Genomic DNA, 18746 nt, shown 5'->3' with positions numbered 1-18746 from the left:
TCCAGATTTTTGGTACACAGATTGAAAAGGCCAACTCCTTGTTTTCTTCTTTTACACACTTAGGTCTGCAGTCCGATAGTGTTCTGGACACAGGTGTGCAGAGAATACCAGAGTTTGTGAGCTTGTTTGCATTATAAGCCGGGGTGCTAGTGTGGATGACTTTGAAAATTATGCAGCTGGTTTTGAAGATGATGCCGGCAGGAAAGGGAGGCCAATTGAATTCCATCAGGATGGGGGTGATGTGATCATATTTGTCAGGACCAGGACGAGATGTGCTGCAGCATATAGGATGCTCTTAAGGGGTGTCACTGGGAAGCTTAGGAGGTCATGGAGCAGGGCAGTACCACCATCCAGATGTAAGAAGGGTTTGAACAGCGGATCCAAAGTTACTTTCTGGATGTCTTTCTTTAGATTTGATTTGGAACAGGCAGTCTGTCTGTTTTTGGCAGTGTGTTCTTGAGGCACAGTTTGGTCTCGAAGGTGAATTCAAGTAACTTGGCATTCAGTAAAATTGGTGTTTGAAGCGGTCAATATTCAGGCCATTGATCCAGGTTTGCATGGTTTGTTCTTGGAAAGTACCACAAAACACATGTAAAGAATCGCAGCAGAGAGTCCATCACTTTGGAAGTGACAAAAACATATATGTTTGGCACACTAAACGGAAAATCTCTGGCACAGGTTTACTTGAACTTAAAGCACAGTAACCATTCATTTTTTGCAGCTGAAGCTCACCATCAATCGGTAGCTTTGCTTTTATTTTAAAACCAGCCATGGACTAAGAAAGGCACGGAAAAGGAGATCCTGAAAATGAAACCTAACTTAATTTAGGATTCTTTGATTTTAGAGCTTAATTATGGAGAATCCAGGGTGTTATCAAAACCTTGTAAAATACTACAGGAGAAACCAGATTCTGTAGGAACAACCTCTTGGCAATATAAATGACAAAGTTTCTCTAATTAGCCTACAGGAATTTAGATTGACAATTTTGCCCCAGGTTGTATTCAAGGGCATATTGTTTGAACTCCCCATTTGTTATTTGCAATGAAGAACAAATGGCCTTATGTGACCATCACGACAACACTGATTCACACTTTAAAGGTTTCGAATTTACTACTGGTACGATACAAATGTAAGTTTTATCCAGTGTGTGGAAACCTTAATAAAATTCATAGTTGAAAATAAACAATTATGCCATAGATTGGAAATGCATATCACTTAAAGGGGCAAGCAACTTCCTCATATAATGGTTAAGAAAAACTGCTTAGATCAGTAAATTGCTATTAATACCTATATTACATGCTTTAAAATGACTAAATACCACATTGCATTCCTTACTTTGAGAATCAAGAAGCCTTAGGATTAGTGTCACAATAACTACAAGTACTCCTCACCGGAATGAACTGCTCGAGGCGACCTTGAGGAAAGATTCCATATAACTTTGGCCCAAGAGACCTTTCAGCCAAAATGGCAAACATTACTCCTTCCATTACCATAGCTTCTGCACCCTGTAGAAAAAAACGATGCAGGCTAAATAAAAACGAAAATGCTTTGGCAAGTTGAGAAAATACAGAGCAAAGTTTGTAAATGAACTATTTGGTTTTGCAAAGATCATATATACTTGATTAATATCAACTTTTACAATATTCATACAGTAACATCTTGGATTACTTTTGCCATCTTATTCCTGTAGAGACTATGCTTCATGAAAACATCAATTTCATAGAAACATGCACTAACAAAGCGTAGGGCACAAATTAATACTATATAATATCATGACTGGAAATTAAAGATCCAAAGCCACATGTATACTTTTTTTCTCATCAACTAACACATTTAAAAAATTCATTACGGATTGGTTGCAACACTGGTGCTTTGGATACAATGTATGAATGTTTGTGTAAAAGGACCTTGTTGAACAAGTTACTTACCTTCAGTAACAATATTTCTGTAAGAGACCGGTTAGTTATAGATTCTTTACCTTAGAATTACCCACAGGCGTCAGACTGGATCCGTAGAATTTTATCAGCAGTACCCCTGTGCGTCGAAAGGGGGCGTCGGCCGGATCCGCGTTAGTCGTTGGCGTCGTGGTCGCCAGGATGACGTCGCGGTAGCTACTTAGACGCCGCCCTCGCGCGCTGACGTCAGTTCTTTTACACGACATTCCACGCCAGGAGCGCAGAGCCATGCAAGACATTGACCATTGGTGCACAAAACTAAGGGCCTAAAAGGGATTCCTAACCCTAGAAGTCAGTTCGCAGAACGGGGAGGATGGGTGGGGCAGTAAGGAATCTAGGTCTCTTACAGATACATTGTTACCGAAGGTAAGTATCTTGTTCATCTGAAAGAGACAATTAGTTATAGATTCCTTACTTTGGAATAGATACCCCAGCAATACCAACCCCGGAGGTGGTTCTGCAATCTAAGTTCACACCAGAAAGTCCTGGAGAACAGAACGGCCAAAGAAGCGGTCTCTCCGGACTTGGCTGTCCAGGCAGCAGTGTTTTGTGAACGTGTGCAGAGATGCACACGTAGCTGGCTGACATCTTATTGAAGGGGACTCCCCTTCCCAAAGCAGTGGTAGCTCCCGTCGCCCCAGTGGAATGGGCGCGCAGTTCCACTGGAGGCTCCTTCTTTGCCAAAGAGTAGCACACTTTAATGAACAAAACAACTTAGCTAGAGATGGTCAGTTTGTATACAGCCCGACCTTTTTTGGCACCCACATAGCCAACAAAGAGCTGGTCATCCACACGGAATTGTTTGGTGCGATCCAAATAAAATGAAAGCGCACGTTTTGAATCCACACGGTGGAGCCTCTCCTCCTCCTTAGAAGGATGCGGGAAGAAGGTGGGCAAATTGTTGGTTTGACCAATGTGGAAAGAAGTAACTACCTGGGGAAGGTACCATTTGTCATTGGTTGTTCCTCTGTGTAATATTACAGATCATGAGAAAGGATGTTTCAGATCTGTACAGTTCGGGCATGTTGGCAGGCATGATGCAATTCAACCGTTATGTAATGCATTGGTCTTACAGTGCAGGATGACTATTCTGAGCAACCTGTAACAACAAGTAATCTGGCATTGACAAAGTAACATGTTGATGCTTTTTGTTTGGGTTTGTAAACCATAAATAAAATCTCACAAAAACAACAACAAAAAACACCTTGGGAAGAAAGGAAGGTCTGGTTCTGAAGACAAACGTCTGGATGAACAGCCAGAAAAAGAGGCTTAGAAGAAAGAACATAGAGCTCACTCACCCTGCCAGCGGAGGTGATGGCAACCAGAAAGGCAGTCTAAAGTAAGAAGTCTGAGAGGAAAGTTATGAAGTGGCTCAAAGGGAGCGCACATAAGGTAAGTAGGAACCAAGTTCAAGTTCCACTGAGGCATTACGAAGAGGACAGGAGGAAAAGATAAAAAATGCCCTTAAGGAAGCAAATTAAACAGGGGACTTGAAAAGAGAATGCTGATCAGGAAGCCTAAGAAAGGCTGAAATGGCCGAGAGGTAGTCTTCAGAGTGCCCAGAGCAGAGCCCTGCTGGGCCAAAGACAGGAGAAACAAGAGAACCTCAGAAAGAGGGGCAGAAAGGGGATCCACAGCCTTTGCTGCGCACCATGGGACAAATTTGTTCCATCTGCAGGCGTATACCGTCTTAGTGGAGGGACGCCTGGCTGCCAACATAACATCATAGACTTCGGGAGTAAGGTCAAAGGCTGTCAACCGTCGCCGCTCAATCTCCACGCAAGGAGCTGGAGGCTGGACAGGTTCGGGTGGAGATTGTCCCCTGCTGCTGCAACAGAAGATCCTCCCGAAGAGGAACTCGGATCGGAGGATCGATGGCCATGTGTAACAGCTCGGGATACCACACTCTTAGTGCCCAATCCAGAGCCACAAGAATGACTTGGGCCTGGTCGCGCTTTATCTTCAGCACTCTGGGCAGAAGTGGTATGGGTAAAAAGGCATATAGAAGACCATAACTCCACTTGCGACGAAAAGCGTCACCTAGCGAGTGCCGCCTTGGAAATTCCAACATGCCGAATTGCTGACATTGTGCATTCTCTTTGGTGGCAAATATATCTAACCAAGGCTCTCCCTACTGCTGAAAGAGACCTTTCGCCACCCCTGAGTGAAGACGCCATTAGTGATTCATCATGCATCTGCGGCTGAGTTCGTTAAGTGAACCTGCCAGGTGTTGAACCACCAGGGATATGCCCTAATGTGCCAGCCATGTCCAGAGGCAGAGAGCCTCTTGACATAGGGCTCACAACCCCACCCCGCCTTGTTTGTTGCAGTACCACATGGCGGTGGCGTTGCCCTGCAACACCTGCACTACTCTTCCCTAGACAGAGGGAAGGAATGCAAGACGAATCGCCCAAAGCTCCATCAGGTTGATGTGGAGCTCGGACTCCGCCGGAGACCAGGAGGCCCCTGATCTCCGCCTCTCCCATGTGGCCACCCCACCAAAAAAGTGATGCATCTGTCACCACTGTACTCCGGTTGGGGAAGGAAGAGGGATCTGCCGTTAACCCAATCCTGGTTTATTAACCACCACTCCAATTGATGTGCAGTGCCCTCTGAGATCTGAACGCAATTGGACAGATTCCCCTGATGCTGCGCCCACTGGAACTTCAGGTCCCACTGCAGTGCCCGCATATGCCACCTGGCATGATTCACCAGCAGGATGCAGGAGCCATGAGGCCCAGCAGCCTTCGGGTCATCCTGATCGAAACCCAGGGTAGAGGCTGAAAGATCGGAATCATAGCCCGAATATCCTGGACTCTCAGCTCGGGAGGATAAGCCCAAAACTACGTCGTGTCCAGAACCGCTCTGGTGAAAAGGAGCTTCTGAGAGGGAATCAGGTGTGACTTCAGCACGTTCATAGTGAACCCCAGCGAATGCAGGAGGTCCACCGTAGTCTGGAGGTGGGAGACGACTGCCTGGGGCGAGACCGCCTTCAACAGAACCCCTGATCTGCGATCCGCGACCACCGCCATCACTTTCGTGAACACCGTAGGAGCGCTGGTAAGGCCAAAGGGGAGCACCATAAACTGAAAGTGCTCATGGCTTACCGTGAACCGCAGGCAACACCAGTGGGCCAGCAGGACGGGGAGGTGAGAGTAAGCTGCAAGTCCAACGCTACCATCCAGTCTCCAGGGTCAAGGGCAAACAGGACCCGAGCTAGCATCAACATTTTGAACTTCTCCTTCCGGAGAAAGCGGTTGACGTTCCTGAGATCCAAGATAGGACGCAGGCCTTTGTTCTTCTTGGGCACCAGAAAGTAGTGGGAATAGCAACCACGACCTACTTCTGGGGCAGGAACTCGTTCGATGGCTCCCTTAGCCAAGAGACCCGAAACCTCCTGTTGGAGAGGAGCCAGATGATCCCCCGACATGCGATGGTGCTGAGGTGGCATGGATGGAGGGGTACTCTAAAAGGGGAGAGTAGCCCCTTTCGACTATTTGCAAAACCCACCTGTCCGACGTGATGGTGCACCGGTGGGGGAGGCGATGGCGAATCCTGCCACCTACTGTCGATTGGTGGCCCTGAAAGGTCAGATTTGGAGGCTGCTGCTGAGGGGGTGTTTGTGGACTGGCCCGCTCGCAGGCCCCCAGACCCATGGCGGTGGGTGCCACATCCCCAGCCACGCTGGGGCTGAACAGCTTGCGCCGGCCTGTGGCTCTGGGCTGAACGTGGTGGGGCACCCATTCTGTAGCCAAGAAAGGGGCAAAAAACAGACTACACAGGGTGGGTGGTGGAGAGACCCAAGGACCTGGCCGTAGCCCGAGAGTCCTTGAAGCGCTCAAGCGCGTTGTCTGCTTTGTCGCCGAACAGGCGACGGCCATCAAAGGGCATGTCCAGAAGGGTAACTTGGACATCCCTGGAAAAACCAGTCGACCTCAGCCAGGCGTAGCGTCGAAGGGCTACCGACATTGAAATAGTCTTGCCTAGCGAGTCGGCGGTATCCAGTCCACAGCTGATGGTGAACTTGTCTCTCCTCTCTGTGACTCTACGGGAGAGCACGTCCCGGGCCTCCTCCGGGCACTGTGGCAGCACCTGCGCCACCGTATCCCCCACGGAGTGGGTGTAACAGCCAAATAAACAAGCAGTGTTCACTGACCGCAGTCCCAAGCTGGAGGAAGAAAACATCTTCCCAAGATGGTTCAGCTTCATGGATTCCCCATCAGGTGGTGTGTTGGGGAATGTGCATTTGGACCAAGCTCTCAGGGGTGGGGTGTGGGGAGAGGAAAGTGGGGTTGCCCGGGCCAGGTGGTGGCATCGGGCCATCATCCTATCCACAGGAGCCCCTGTGTTAGGCTTGGACCAGGTGCCCAAAAGGATGTCAGTGAGGGCTTCATTAAACGGCAGCAGGGGCTCCAAAGAGCTCGCTGACGGTTGAAGCACCTCTGTCAGGTGGTTAGTCCTGACCGCCACCGTAGGTAGCTCGAGGTTGAGAGCCTCGGCCACCCTACGCAACACCACTGCGTAAGAAGCTCCCTCCTCCATTGCCACGGTAGGAGTAGAAAACATGCCAAGGTCTGGGGAGGTGTACAGACCACTGGCATCCCCAAACTCCTCTCTCCAGTCCAGATCATACTCTAACTGGTCAGTTAAAGGGTTGCCAGACCCCTACCAGTTCTCCTTACCCTCCTCTGGTTGCCAATCTGGCCTAAAAGAACCAGGGTGGAACAGGGGTACAAAAGCGCCTATAAGTGCCGGATCCGATGTCGGTCCGACTCCGTGCCCACGTCAGGGTGGAGGCCGGGGTAGACGCCAGCTAAAGACACAACCTGCGTCGGCTGCAGGTATGGCGCCGATTGAATGGACGTCGGTGGCAGTGTGATGAGGTAGATAGGCGCCAATCTGGATTCAGTCCTGAGGATTAGCATTAGAAACCCCCCCCCAAAAAAACAGTATTACTTAATTTACATCAGTTACTAGAGCATAGCATTCCTTAGACAAAAAAAAACTGTGCTACATAGTTAAGAGCATAGCTTAACATAGAAAAAAGTCTTATGGTGCATAGAAGGACGTAGGGGAATAGTAGGGGGTTGGAATGTTGATCGGGTCAGGCAGACCGGCCAGGGAGATAGTACTTCAGGGGAACATCAACAAAGTCAGAGTTAACAAGTCAACAAACTCGTTGCTACTTTGTCGGGGGAGCAAGACTTCGTGCATCCAAGCCGCCATCCTGGAAAGGCGTAGCGGGAAATCAGGCAACTGTGATAAAGCCCGGAAGGCAGGTGAAGGCCTGAGGGGCGATCCCCAGCCTATACTCTCAGCAGCTACCTAAGCAGCTCAACCGGGCATCTGCCTTGTTGGAAATGGATCCGCAATCGGCAGATTTTCATTGATTCATCGGAAGGCGAGGGAAGAAGGAGACGAGGCGGGGAGGCGAGAAACAGTGCCCATGTCCAGAGGGTAGGTGACAGCAGAGGGGGTGATCCACAGCCAACCTCCTCTACAGCTACTTCGGTAGCTCCACCGGGTCTATTCTTATCCCCACCGAGTCGACATCTTGCTGGAGTGTCGTCAGATGCCCATTTAGTTCTGTTTTGAGTGCTTCCAGGGACGTTGTGAGATCAGTCTTGAGCTCCTTGAACCCCTCTTGTTCCTTAACAGTTCAATATGCATGAAGCTGTAAATAGTAGTTATCACTATCTTGTTGCCTAGGATGAGAATGCAATGGACGATGAAAAGATAGCTGTTTGCAAGTTTTGCGATTTGTATATATTTAAAAGTCCTAGAAAAATTCAGGTTGTGTTTTTAAGCAAGTAAAAAATTAGCTTTAATAAAAACTTGAAGTTATTTTGAGGTTTAGGTCAAATTCTGTCAACACTATTTGAATGCAAGAGAGAATCATTTTCAACGCCACTTTTTAGAAAGAAATAGATACTTCTAGGAAAGAGTATAAATGGCTCCAAATTTTCAGCCAATACGGCAGCAACTAAAAATGCTTCTTCATGTCAAAAGGTAAAATGGCCTAGGGTCAAACTATCTCCAAAGAGGCAAGGATCAATTTGAGAACCCACTCTGGGGTATGTCTTATGACTGAAGGATGAGAGAGTAAAAAACAAATTGCCTTCCAACTGTATAATTTTTCAAAGAAGGAATGCTTCCAGACCTATCATAATCGGCAGTGAAAATTGACGGGCATTGCTTGTAGGAGTCAACTAGGACGTGTCATACAAATAAAGATATTTAGAAAAACTTGCAAAAAGGAAGGTCACAGTTTAAGAACCTAGTGACTGAAGCAAAGCTATTGGCTCTTAAACTTAACATTCAGTGGAGCCTTTCCCGATCACGTGCTACAGCAATATTAGTAAGTGGGACGTCAATGAAAATGCTGTAATCTAGCAAACTTACCACAAGTGAGATAGAAGGGCCAATACTGTTCTACACATTAAAGGAAGCAAATGTTATTAAAAGTCCCAAAGATCTGGCTACTTAAATGGGCAGCATGAATATCTCTAAAGTACAGTTCATTTTCTACAGCCGGCTGCTCCATGTCAATTTCACTTCACTAATAAAGCACTAAAAATTACAAAAGAGCAAGTATCTGCTGCCGAACAGTATCCCCTTAATCCAAAGACAAAACCATATACCACCACAGCCCGCACAAAGCCAATGCAGAGAGGTGCAAAATTAGAACATGCAGGAGAAGTAGAGCAGGGGAGGATCTTTTAATGGCTCTTTGTAGCAATTGGTGTCTGGGGAGGCAGGACTGCCTCATACTGCTATGAATTAAAGAGGAAAGAAGAGGAGGTAATGCGAGATCACGGGAAACAATGCATCGCTGGCAATTTCTAGCTTCATCCAGGACTTCTATCTAAATCTGATTCAGCTTAATCATGGGCATTTGTTTGGGATGGTTATGTTCAAAAGTGGATCACATTTTAGGGTTGTCTTACATCAATCTGCTGTTTCCTCTCATTACATCATTTGGGTGTATGGCCTACGCTAACGACACTCCACCTACTGTGCAGCTTGAGCTATGTAATGCCAAAAAAACAAAAAATATTAAATTGTCAGTAACCACCCTGAGATATGGCATGCATGACAGTCTTTAGCCCGCCTCCTAAGGTAACAGCCTGTTCATTCCAGTAGAGTTAAATGGTTTGGCATTTACATAGATCCCATGCTTTCTCTGAAAGCTCAAATTAATGCTCTCACCACCTCTTGCTTCTTTCAACTAAAAATACCTCAAACGCTTCTTTCATTTTTACCTGTCCACTTGTATCCACAGGTAATCTCAGCCTATGTTACGGCAGACTAGATTACCACAACCTTTTCTTTCTCAACTTGTCCGAGTCATTCTTGGGGTAGCCTTATCAAATTCAAAATATGGCCGTAATGGTTGCCTGTGGGCTAAAGACATTTGACAGGGTTGTTCTCCACTGGTCCCCAGTAAAAACAATAACTGAATTTAAAACTAACCCTTATGCATAGAATTTATGGTCTTGAAAAGCTCCCTTTGGTGCCCTCTTCAGGCAGTATTCACCTAACAGAATGCTCAGATTCAACTCACCAGTTTTTCTTTTCTATCCGATCAGTCAAAGTGAGAGTGGGATGTTGATCTCTTACCGAACACCAACAATGGTGAATAATATGAATTTGCTCCCACCTTTTTTTCAGGAAAGCATTTCTATCCTATTAAACCCTTTGGGGTACGGTTGTTTTGTAATGTTTATTGGTCAGTGTCAATATGTCCTTTGGGAGAACATGTTTTACAAACATTACATGAGAGACAGACCCATCGCTGTTGCCAAAGCTGGTTTGGTTTTGCAAACAGTGTGATCAAAGCATTCAGAAACGGTCATCCTTGCACTTGTGCAGACATGCAAATGGTCTTGGCACAGCCTTCGCAAAAGTATACTCACAAGATGGCCACCATACGTCAGCATGCATGTGCAAGCACCCTTCTGCCATTTTCCGATGATTTTTGTATAACCATACCAATATGGTCACTTGTGTCGCCAAGTGGAAAGTGTAGCATTATGCATGTGTACAAATGGGATGAAGTACTGTGCTACATGTGTTTACTGGACATGGTTGTGTCTTTTATGTGTACGACTCCTTGCACAGACAGTAATTGGAAGGCCAGAGCTGCTTGAAGGTGCCCAAAAATGAGGTCCTGGGCTCGTACGTGTAATGGTGAGGGACTGTGTGCTCCAGAAGTATAAGAAAAGTAGAATGCTCGGCCTGTGATGATATGGAGTTGCAGGCATTACAGGGAGGCATTCTGCATTGTACATACAGATCACAGCATGCCTCGCAGCGCATGAGCTGCCTCGGCCTAAAAACATGATGGCTATAGGAAAGAGAATTAACATCCTTCGGTGACCCAGGATTGCCTGGTAGATAGGAACCCAAAAACTAATTCTACGCCATCGACCCTTTAACAGCTGGGCTCAGACGTAGAGACAGAATCACTAACCTAAATAGAAAAAATATGGATTTGCCAACTTAGAGCAGTGGAAAGGAATCTCAATTGAGAAAAAACAATGCACCACTCTTACTAGTCGATATAGTTAGTGCTAGCATAGACATATGTGAGGGCCATATATGGCTGAATTAAGATTGTGTGGTTGAAGGTAACAAAAGAACTACTAGACGTATACACCTCACTTAATCTTACTCCAGGACATACTTGCTAACACCAATAATCAGCGGATGTCTTCCATGCTCGACTAAATATTTTGAACTTTTCAGTGCAGTTATAGCATCTTAAGATGGAGGATATTTTTCTATTTAGAACTCAATGGTGAAAGTAGTTCTTTCCAATACAGTTCCAGATAAAAAAATGACAGACTATTGAGATGGTACGGTTACTTCTGTACATCACTGCCAATCCTATTATGTTATGATTTTGGTACTGGCCAAATTATTTAATATGGCGGATGTTGTCTTATATCCAAAATGCCCCTTCTCAGGATAGCTAATAACCAGATTAATTGAGGACCATAACAGTATAATAGCTATCAAAGTTATAACTCTTGGGGCTTCAACTAATATATTGGGGCCCCACCACCACCAATCCAAGACCTTCTATTGACAATATATATTGAAACGGTATATAGTCATTTTAAGATGGCAACAGCATTTCTCTACATTAACATAGTCCAATGCAAACAAACCTCATGCACCTGAGCTTGTAACTCCTTTAGATGATCAGAGCTATATTAAGATAGTGGAATGTACAAAGGCTAAGAGTATAGCTCCATCTTCTCATCTTAATGAACAATGCTACGTTTAGGAGACAGAGGGAGAGGACATTTACGCTTGGTTATGAAGAGGGTTGGTGTATTACACTTGCATGTGAAGACCCTTTCGTTGAAATAAAGATTTTGAAAAGATTTGAGTGAAGACACTATCTGGGTCATAATGAAGCATTTTTAAGAAAATACTTTCGTTTTGATATTGTGTAAATGTTCCAAGATGGCGACTGCATTCATTGAACAAACCACATTTAGAACAAGCATTATGAAGTCAAGTCTGACAACTTCCGAAATAGAATTATTTTTGAGGTAATGGAGATATGGAGGCTAAGTGAACATGTCTTTTTTTATGTGAATGAACGATGCCAGGTTAAGGAAACTGAGGCAAGCGTCTTATAATGGGGCTGGTAAATTAGTTTGATTTGCATGTTATGCATCAAAACACAAGTTTAGAAAATGTGTCATTGTAATGACAATATTAATACAAATGTCAACAGTGAGGTATATGGAGGTAGAAGTCACTGTATGACATGCAATGCCAGGTATACCTTCAAGATGCAGCCACTTGGTCTTCCATGGTATACAGAGCCTTATTTGAAACACAGATGACGGAACAAACTCGCTATTAAAAACATTGGGAATGAATCTGTCCACTTTCGTGGAATGAAACACAAAACCACATAAGACAATGTGGTGCTTTTACAATGCTTATATGAATTTGGTCTGCCAGATGTTTGAGCCACCAAGGATACGTCTTGCTGTTCAAGCCATGTCCAGAGATGCAGGGCCTCTTGACAAAGAGTCCACGACACCAATCTGGCCTGTTTGTTGCAGTAGCACATGGTGGTGGTGTTTGTGAACACTTAAACCAGCTTTCCCTTGACTGATGGAAAAAACTAGTTACTTACCTGTACACTATGGTTCTCCAGTATAGATATCTTTCATAGATTCACATGCTTGTATCTTCCCCGTTGTCATGGTGGGAGTCTCACAGTAAAAGAATAACAATAGCAGTAAAATAAATAACTGCATAGAAAACCAATAGGGAAGTATAGAGTTTGGTAGTCTATCCACCTTATTATGTGGTCCACACGTCAGCCAATCAGCTGCCAGCCCTGATATCACACTCCCCAGCAGAGCCACCATACCTCCGATTTCCAACCACCGTCGTGTGAGAAGGAGTCTCCTTGAGCACTGCTCAGTTTTCTGGTTACTTGATGGACTTTTGACCTTTTCTACAGCTTTGGATTGAGGTACTGTTTTTTCCCCCAACTCTTCAACATGTCTGACAGCTCTAAGAAGAGGCTTTTCAGACCTTGCAAATCTAGTGGGAAGGCCAGATTATATTCTGAGGACCCTCACAAAGAATGCTTATATTGCCTTTACCCTAAGCACGTCCCCAAGGAGTGCAAACACTGTTGCACCTTTTCAGCTAAAACCCTGTTATTATGGCTTCAGAAAAAGACCATCTCAGACTCCGAGTCTGATGAAGGGAAAGGGCATTGCTCTAAAAAACATAAGAGGGAGATGTCTCAGGAAAAGGCTGAGGTGAAGAAACAGATTACAGCAAAATCTTCGGTCTAAGAGCCATCGTCCTCTTTGCCTCATACACTTCTCAAAAAGACTTCATAGACGGAGGCTCCATCGTCAAAGACGAGCGTGCCTTCTGTCACGATGCCGAAGAAGACGTTGACGACCGACGATTACCGCATCGTCGACAATGACCATCTCGACGACCACTGCATCGTCGACAACATCTACGACGGCATCGCCGATGACCCCACTGACGACGAGTGTGCAAACCTCGACGACTGCAACTCTAATGCCACCGTTGTCTCGCTCGTCGACGGGAGCTCCGACGGCGGATTTCAAATCGCCGACGACAATATCAACTGTCTCCATAAAGAGATTCCATGCGTCGACGGGCTCGTCGACCCGACAAGAAAACTTCAGAATTCTCTTGGACCAAGAGCTCACCGCTTCTCACATCTAAACTACTGGATTTACAGGAGTCAGGACAGGCAGGACGGGAATTCCTGCAGGACCAACGCTGCCATCCAGTCTCCTGAATCCAGGGCAGACAAGACCCTAGCTAGTGTGAGCATCTTGAACTTTTCCTTTTTGAGAAAGTAGTGTGGAGCTTGCAGATCTAGGATAGGACAAAGACCCTTGTCCTTTTTCGAGACCAGAAAATAGCCGGAATAACCACATCCTACATCAAGAACCGGAACCCTCTCTATGGTTCCCGTGGGCAAGAGATTCATGACTTCCTCCTGAAGCAAAGTCAGGTGATCCTCCGTCAGCAAGTCATAAGTTGGAGGCATCGAGGTAGGGGTAGTAGCAAAGGGAAGGGAGTATCCCCTTCGGACTTCGGTAGAACCCACTTGTCCAAAGTAATGATCTGCCAGAGGTGGAAGGGATAGCTGATCCTGCCACCAACTGACCACCCATGATCTGGAGGAGTCGAACTAGGAAGGTTTGGAGGCGGAGGCTGCGGGGGGGGGGGGGGGGCGGGGAGGGCTGGAGGGGGACTAACCCGCCCTATGCCCATCTGACCCACGGGTTTGGAACTAGCTGCGCTCACAGCCATGCAGATGTTGCTGTACTTGCAAGGTCTTGTGGCTGGGATATGAAAGACCCTTCCATAGGCACAAAAGGGGCGAAAGGTTGACGGGGGGATGGGTGGAACTGAAAGGCTCATGGACTTGGCCGTAGACGGAGTACTTGAAGCACTCCAGCGCAGTGTCTGCCATGTCTCCGAAGAGAAGGGTTCCATCAAAGGACATGTGCATGAGAGGCCTGGTATAAACATCCCCTGAAAAGCCAGAAGTCCTTAACCAGGAGTGACGGTGAACAGCCACTGTATATTAAATCGTTCTGCCCAGCGAGTCGGTCAAGTCAATACCTCAACAAATGGCGAACTTTAATGCATCTCTCCCATCTGATACTGCTTGGGGAGAGAATAGTCCAGACCTCCTCCAGGACCTGTGGCAACACTTGCGCAACTGTTTCCCACGGGGAGTAATGGCCCAATACAAGGCTGGCGGACACAAACATTTCCTTTCCCCAGTTGACCAGCCACTTGGATTCACCGTCTAGCGGTGCGGAAGGTAACACACTGTAGGAAGAAGAGGCTTGGACCACAAAGCTCTCGGGTAGAGTGGTTTGTGGGTAAATTTGAATCACCTGGTGCAGGGCGATGGCAGCAGGCGACTGTCCTATTTACCAGAGCCCCTGTGCTGGGCTTGGGCCAGGTTCCCAGAAGGACATCTGTTAAGGCCTCATTGAAGGGCAGCAAGGGTTCAGAGGAGGAGACACCTGGCTGCAGGACATCTGTCAAGATATTAGTCCTGACTGCCACTGAAGGAAGCTGAAGGTCCAGGACCTCAGCTGTCCTTCGCACCACCATAGCGTAATATGCTTCCTCCTCTGCAGCCGTGGTAGGGGGAGAAAGCAGGCCAGAATCTAGGGAGGTACAGTCAGCTGGCCTCATCCAATTCCTCATACCAGTCCATATCTGATAAAGCCAGTCTTGTAAAGGTTCCAGTGACCCCTCCTAAACTTTCTCCATTCCAAGCCCTACAGAATCAGGCTGAGGAATGACCTAGGACCCAAGGGTTCCGTTGATGATGGTATCAGCCCCAATCCGGCTCAGGGTCATGCGGATGAGAATGGGCTTGTACTGCTGGCACCCTCAGGAGTGTTGGGGCCAGTGCCGGGGAAGGTTGCATTGGCATGATCGGCATCGGTGCAGATCCAAAGGGGAAGGCGCAGGGTCAAATCCACCGGCGCAGAACCAGATGGAGCCACCTCTGAGCCTCCGGGCCCGAAGGCATGCAGGTAGGGTCAGGCCGCCCAAATATGAGGCACATGGCATCATTAAATTCTTTGAGCAGGGCAGTAGCTGCTCAGGCCCATGGGAAGGTGGGGTAGTGCAGAGACGACCTAGGCGCAGGTTCAGAGGAACGGGACCTAGATCACAGACTCCTCCGCTGCGTAGGCTGAAGGGCGGGGAGAAGTAGACGCCCACTTTGACGTGTGTTTTGTGCTTCTTACCTGACCGACTCAATGACTTAGAGTGGGAAGACAGACTTTGGACATACCTCTCGACTGGGACTGTGAACGAGAACGCCGAGGAGAATGACGCAGTGCCAAGAGCCAGGCTGTAAGCAGCTTTCGAGATCGCACCCTCAAAGCTTTCGAAGCCATGGCCCGGCAGTCAGAGCACGACTTAGAGTCATGGTCCAGGAACCAGAGATAAACCAGGCTTGGGTCAGTCACCGACATGCGTGGTGACAGGCACCGCTTGAACTCAGAAGTCTTCTTTGATAGGTTAGGAAAACCTACACCAAAAAAAGGGTCAACAAAATGTTTAAAAAGCCTGTCAAAAAGTGACAAGGTAGCTCTCCTCATGGATCGGCGCTGGCTGGTACAAAAAGAAATGAACTGACGTCAGTGCACCGAGGTGGTGCCTATATTGGTCACTCAGATGTCATAACAGCGCAGACGACGCAGTCACATGGCGCCGACCAACGCCACCTACGGGCTGGCAGGGGTATTACTCTAAGAAAAATCTTCCAGATGCAGTCGGACCCCTGGGAAATCCAAAAGTAAGGAATCTTCAGCTAGATGTCTATCAGAAGTGTAAAGCAGTCGTATTTAGTATAATGAAGACAGTTCATCTGGCAATAGTGGCTTTGAAGGGTTTGTACCCAATTGAAAATGTGGTCTGTTTCAGGTTAACTTAAAGGGAGTTGCAAAACAGATTATGCCAAAACACTCAATGAGAAAGTTCCAGTTTAAAAAATGTAATTAAAATGCCCTGGTTTAAATGGATTCCATGACAAAATGTTTAAGCCAGGGACATCCTTGGCTCTTTGAAAAAATGCGTAAGGCTCCAAAGCTATAATCGCTAGGAAGTGTATCTTGAAACGGAGAGATGTTCTAGACATCAAGAATATATATTGGACTGGCATAGCTTGTTCATTAGAGACAGAGCAAGAAGTTCACAGTGGAGCAAAATCTCAAACTATAGGATACAAATTTAAGAAGCAATCATTGAAAAAAATTGTTAGCGAAAAGACTTGACCCAGACAGGTCGGAATAACATGCTTTTGCAGGAGTCAATTCTATTGCCTTGCCAGGCAAGACATACATTTCAGTGTTCTGCTTCGGTTTTGTATCACCTTTTGGTGCACTTTCAGTAAGCCATGAAAGATGGGACTCTGTCAAGCCACATCAAAAATAATGCGGGTACTGATTAACTGGTAGAAGACCTTGGAAGAAGACTTCCTCAACTTCTGAAGTCAGGAAGTCAACCAAAGACCTATTAAACCTTTGTGATTTGGCTCCATGAGCATGCACCACCCACAGTACAGTGATTATGTTTGGCGGAGCACAAACCGAGGATCCTCTTTGTGGTGCCTCCAGGATTTAGTGGTAAAAAGGTCATTCAGTGCTACAAGATGACATCTCCTTATGTCATGCTCTCCTTCCATAAAGTACTCTAAAGTGAACAAACCAGAAGAATGCCCCTCTTAAATGGGCAAAAGAACGATGGATTTAACTCGGATCTCTTGACTGGGAGAGAATGTTGGATATTGCAGGGACACCTCTTAAATGGGTGGCATAAGGCCTCACAGTGGGAGAGTATAAACGGAGATGAGTGATACATACTCCAGGATTACAAGTAGTGCCAAATCCCTCTTATTTCGATGACTTAAAGGCTGTTGCACTTCTAAGTTGAGTGTTTCCTTAGGTACTAAAACCGGCCAGGGACAGTGGTATTGTCCATTAGCACTGGAACCTGCTTACCTTGCAATTGGAGTCATGAAAATCTCTGATAAGTGAAGGAAAGATCTCACTCCTTGGGTTGTTACGTAAAACAGGCATTAAATTATGAATATTTACCAATTTTTCCCGAAATTAGAGAAAGCTCTTCAGGAATATTTTATGTAGGAGTTATGGCCCTGTGAAGGTAAAGTTGGCGCATTCTCATGCACCACATTTTCAAGTTTAGACTTCATACTGCTTGCATTTTGTAAATTCTGTAGGCTATAAAAACCTACCCTTCACCACTCTGCTCAATAAAAAGACGACAGATGTCTGCCAATTGCATGTCCTAATCACCTATACCAAACCCTTACAACTACTCCATTGAATTAGCAGAACCAACTGTAGTTGGTACTGCCATTTCCAGCCTAGATTGTCAATGGGAATGAAACAGCACCATGAGCATCGAAAAAGCCCCAATAAAATGCTTTAGGACAGTTAAGACTATAAACAGTACCCTAGGTGACTTCCCTTCCTACACAGCCTCCTCCCCAGATCTTACTTCCCGATATGATATAATATCTATAAGGTCATCTAAGGTGAGCCTACGCTGCATCACTGAACAATTAACTATACACTTGTTGGGGTCTGAAGGGGCCAACAACTTTCTTAAATATGTAATGATTCATGGATCCTCCTAAATAAGAAGTGTAAAGTAAATTGGCCACTAACACCAAAGCCACCTTGTCCTGCCTCGAGAAAGATTTCTCCTCTTCCTTTTTTCAGCGGAAAAACAGTGACTGAAGACTGGAATTTGCTCCCAGACCAACTAGCCTTCTTGGGCTTTTTGGTGCTGGTTCCACTGAAGGACATCAGGGGGAGCCTTGGTTCCAGAACGCACCTATCCCTTACTCAGAAGCAAGCTTGACAGAGCTTGCAAAAACCTCTTTTGGATGTTGGGCCTTCAGTGATATCAGGTGAAGCATTTCATTTTGGACTGAAAGGCTCCAATACCACATATTGCTGTTCAAATATGAAAGTCTATAACATTCAAGCATTTGCTGCAATCATGGGAACCTGAAGTACATTTGCAAAAAAACAACAATTTGAACATGGAATGCAGGTAAGTGCATGTTTGAATTTCAACCCCTCTGCCTAATAAAGGGGAAAAGGGTTAGAGGAGCCAGCACACTATGTACTAGGGTGTATAAATTGCAGACCCAGATCATGTTACAGCTAAAGATCTAAGATCCCATCGCGCTTTGGAATAGTAAAAAAAAAAGAATCTGTAGAGGAAACTGAATCGATAAGAAGTGCAATGTTTATGTACAGTAATCATAACTATGAAAGTGCAACACCTAACCAAAGAATGCTCTACAGAAATACTTTGAATGTATTGCAACAATTGGAAATGCTTACCTTAAAGAAGTTATCCCTCTGATCCTCTTTGGTTTCTCCTTTATTACATGACATCTATCAATGAGAAAATGAAAATATTTTACAAACAAGAAAAATATTACACGGCAACCAAAGTGAAAGGTTTGGGCACTTACCTGATTTTCTCCACAACCCAAATACATTCAGCTCTTTCAATCTATTAAGTACCAAAGGTCGCCTGAAAACCTCATCCATTACAACCCTGGTGAAAAAGTGAGCATGAAAGGGGTATTTCAAAAGACTGTGCCATGGAGAATGCCAAGTAAGGACTTGAAATTACCTTTGATTGCTTCTAAATGCCAAACCCTTAAATTCATTGCTGAAAAGA

General features: G+C 45.8%; 1 protein-coding gene across 1 annotated transcript in view; it reads right to left on the bottom strand.

Moving 5' to 3' along the window:
- Positions 1–18746, bottom strand: part of LOC146860837 (choline kinase alpha-like) — a 190468-nt gene that overhangs the window by 141695 nt on the left and 30027 nt on the right. The window contains exons 3-4 of the mRNA XM_085644801.1: positions 18401–18454; positions 1392–1505 (exon numbers count right to left, since the gene is read on the bottom strand). Coding sequence (XP_085500927.1) covers positions 1392–1505; positions 18401–18454 — 168 coding nt within the window. The remainder of the gene's footprint in view (positions 1–1391; positions 1506–18400; positions 18455–18746) is intronic.

This window comes from Triturus cristatus, chromosome 3_1, assembly GCF_964204655.1.
Source record: "Triturus cristatus chromosome 3_1, aTriCri1.1, whole genome shotgun sequence".
In the NCBI taxonomy this organism is placed as follows: Eukaryota; Metazoa; Chordata; class Amphibia; order Caudata; family Salamandridae; genus Triturus; species Triturus cristatus.
This window is presented reverse-complemented; position numbering and strand designations above follow the sequence as displayed.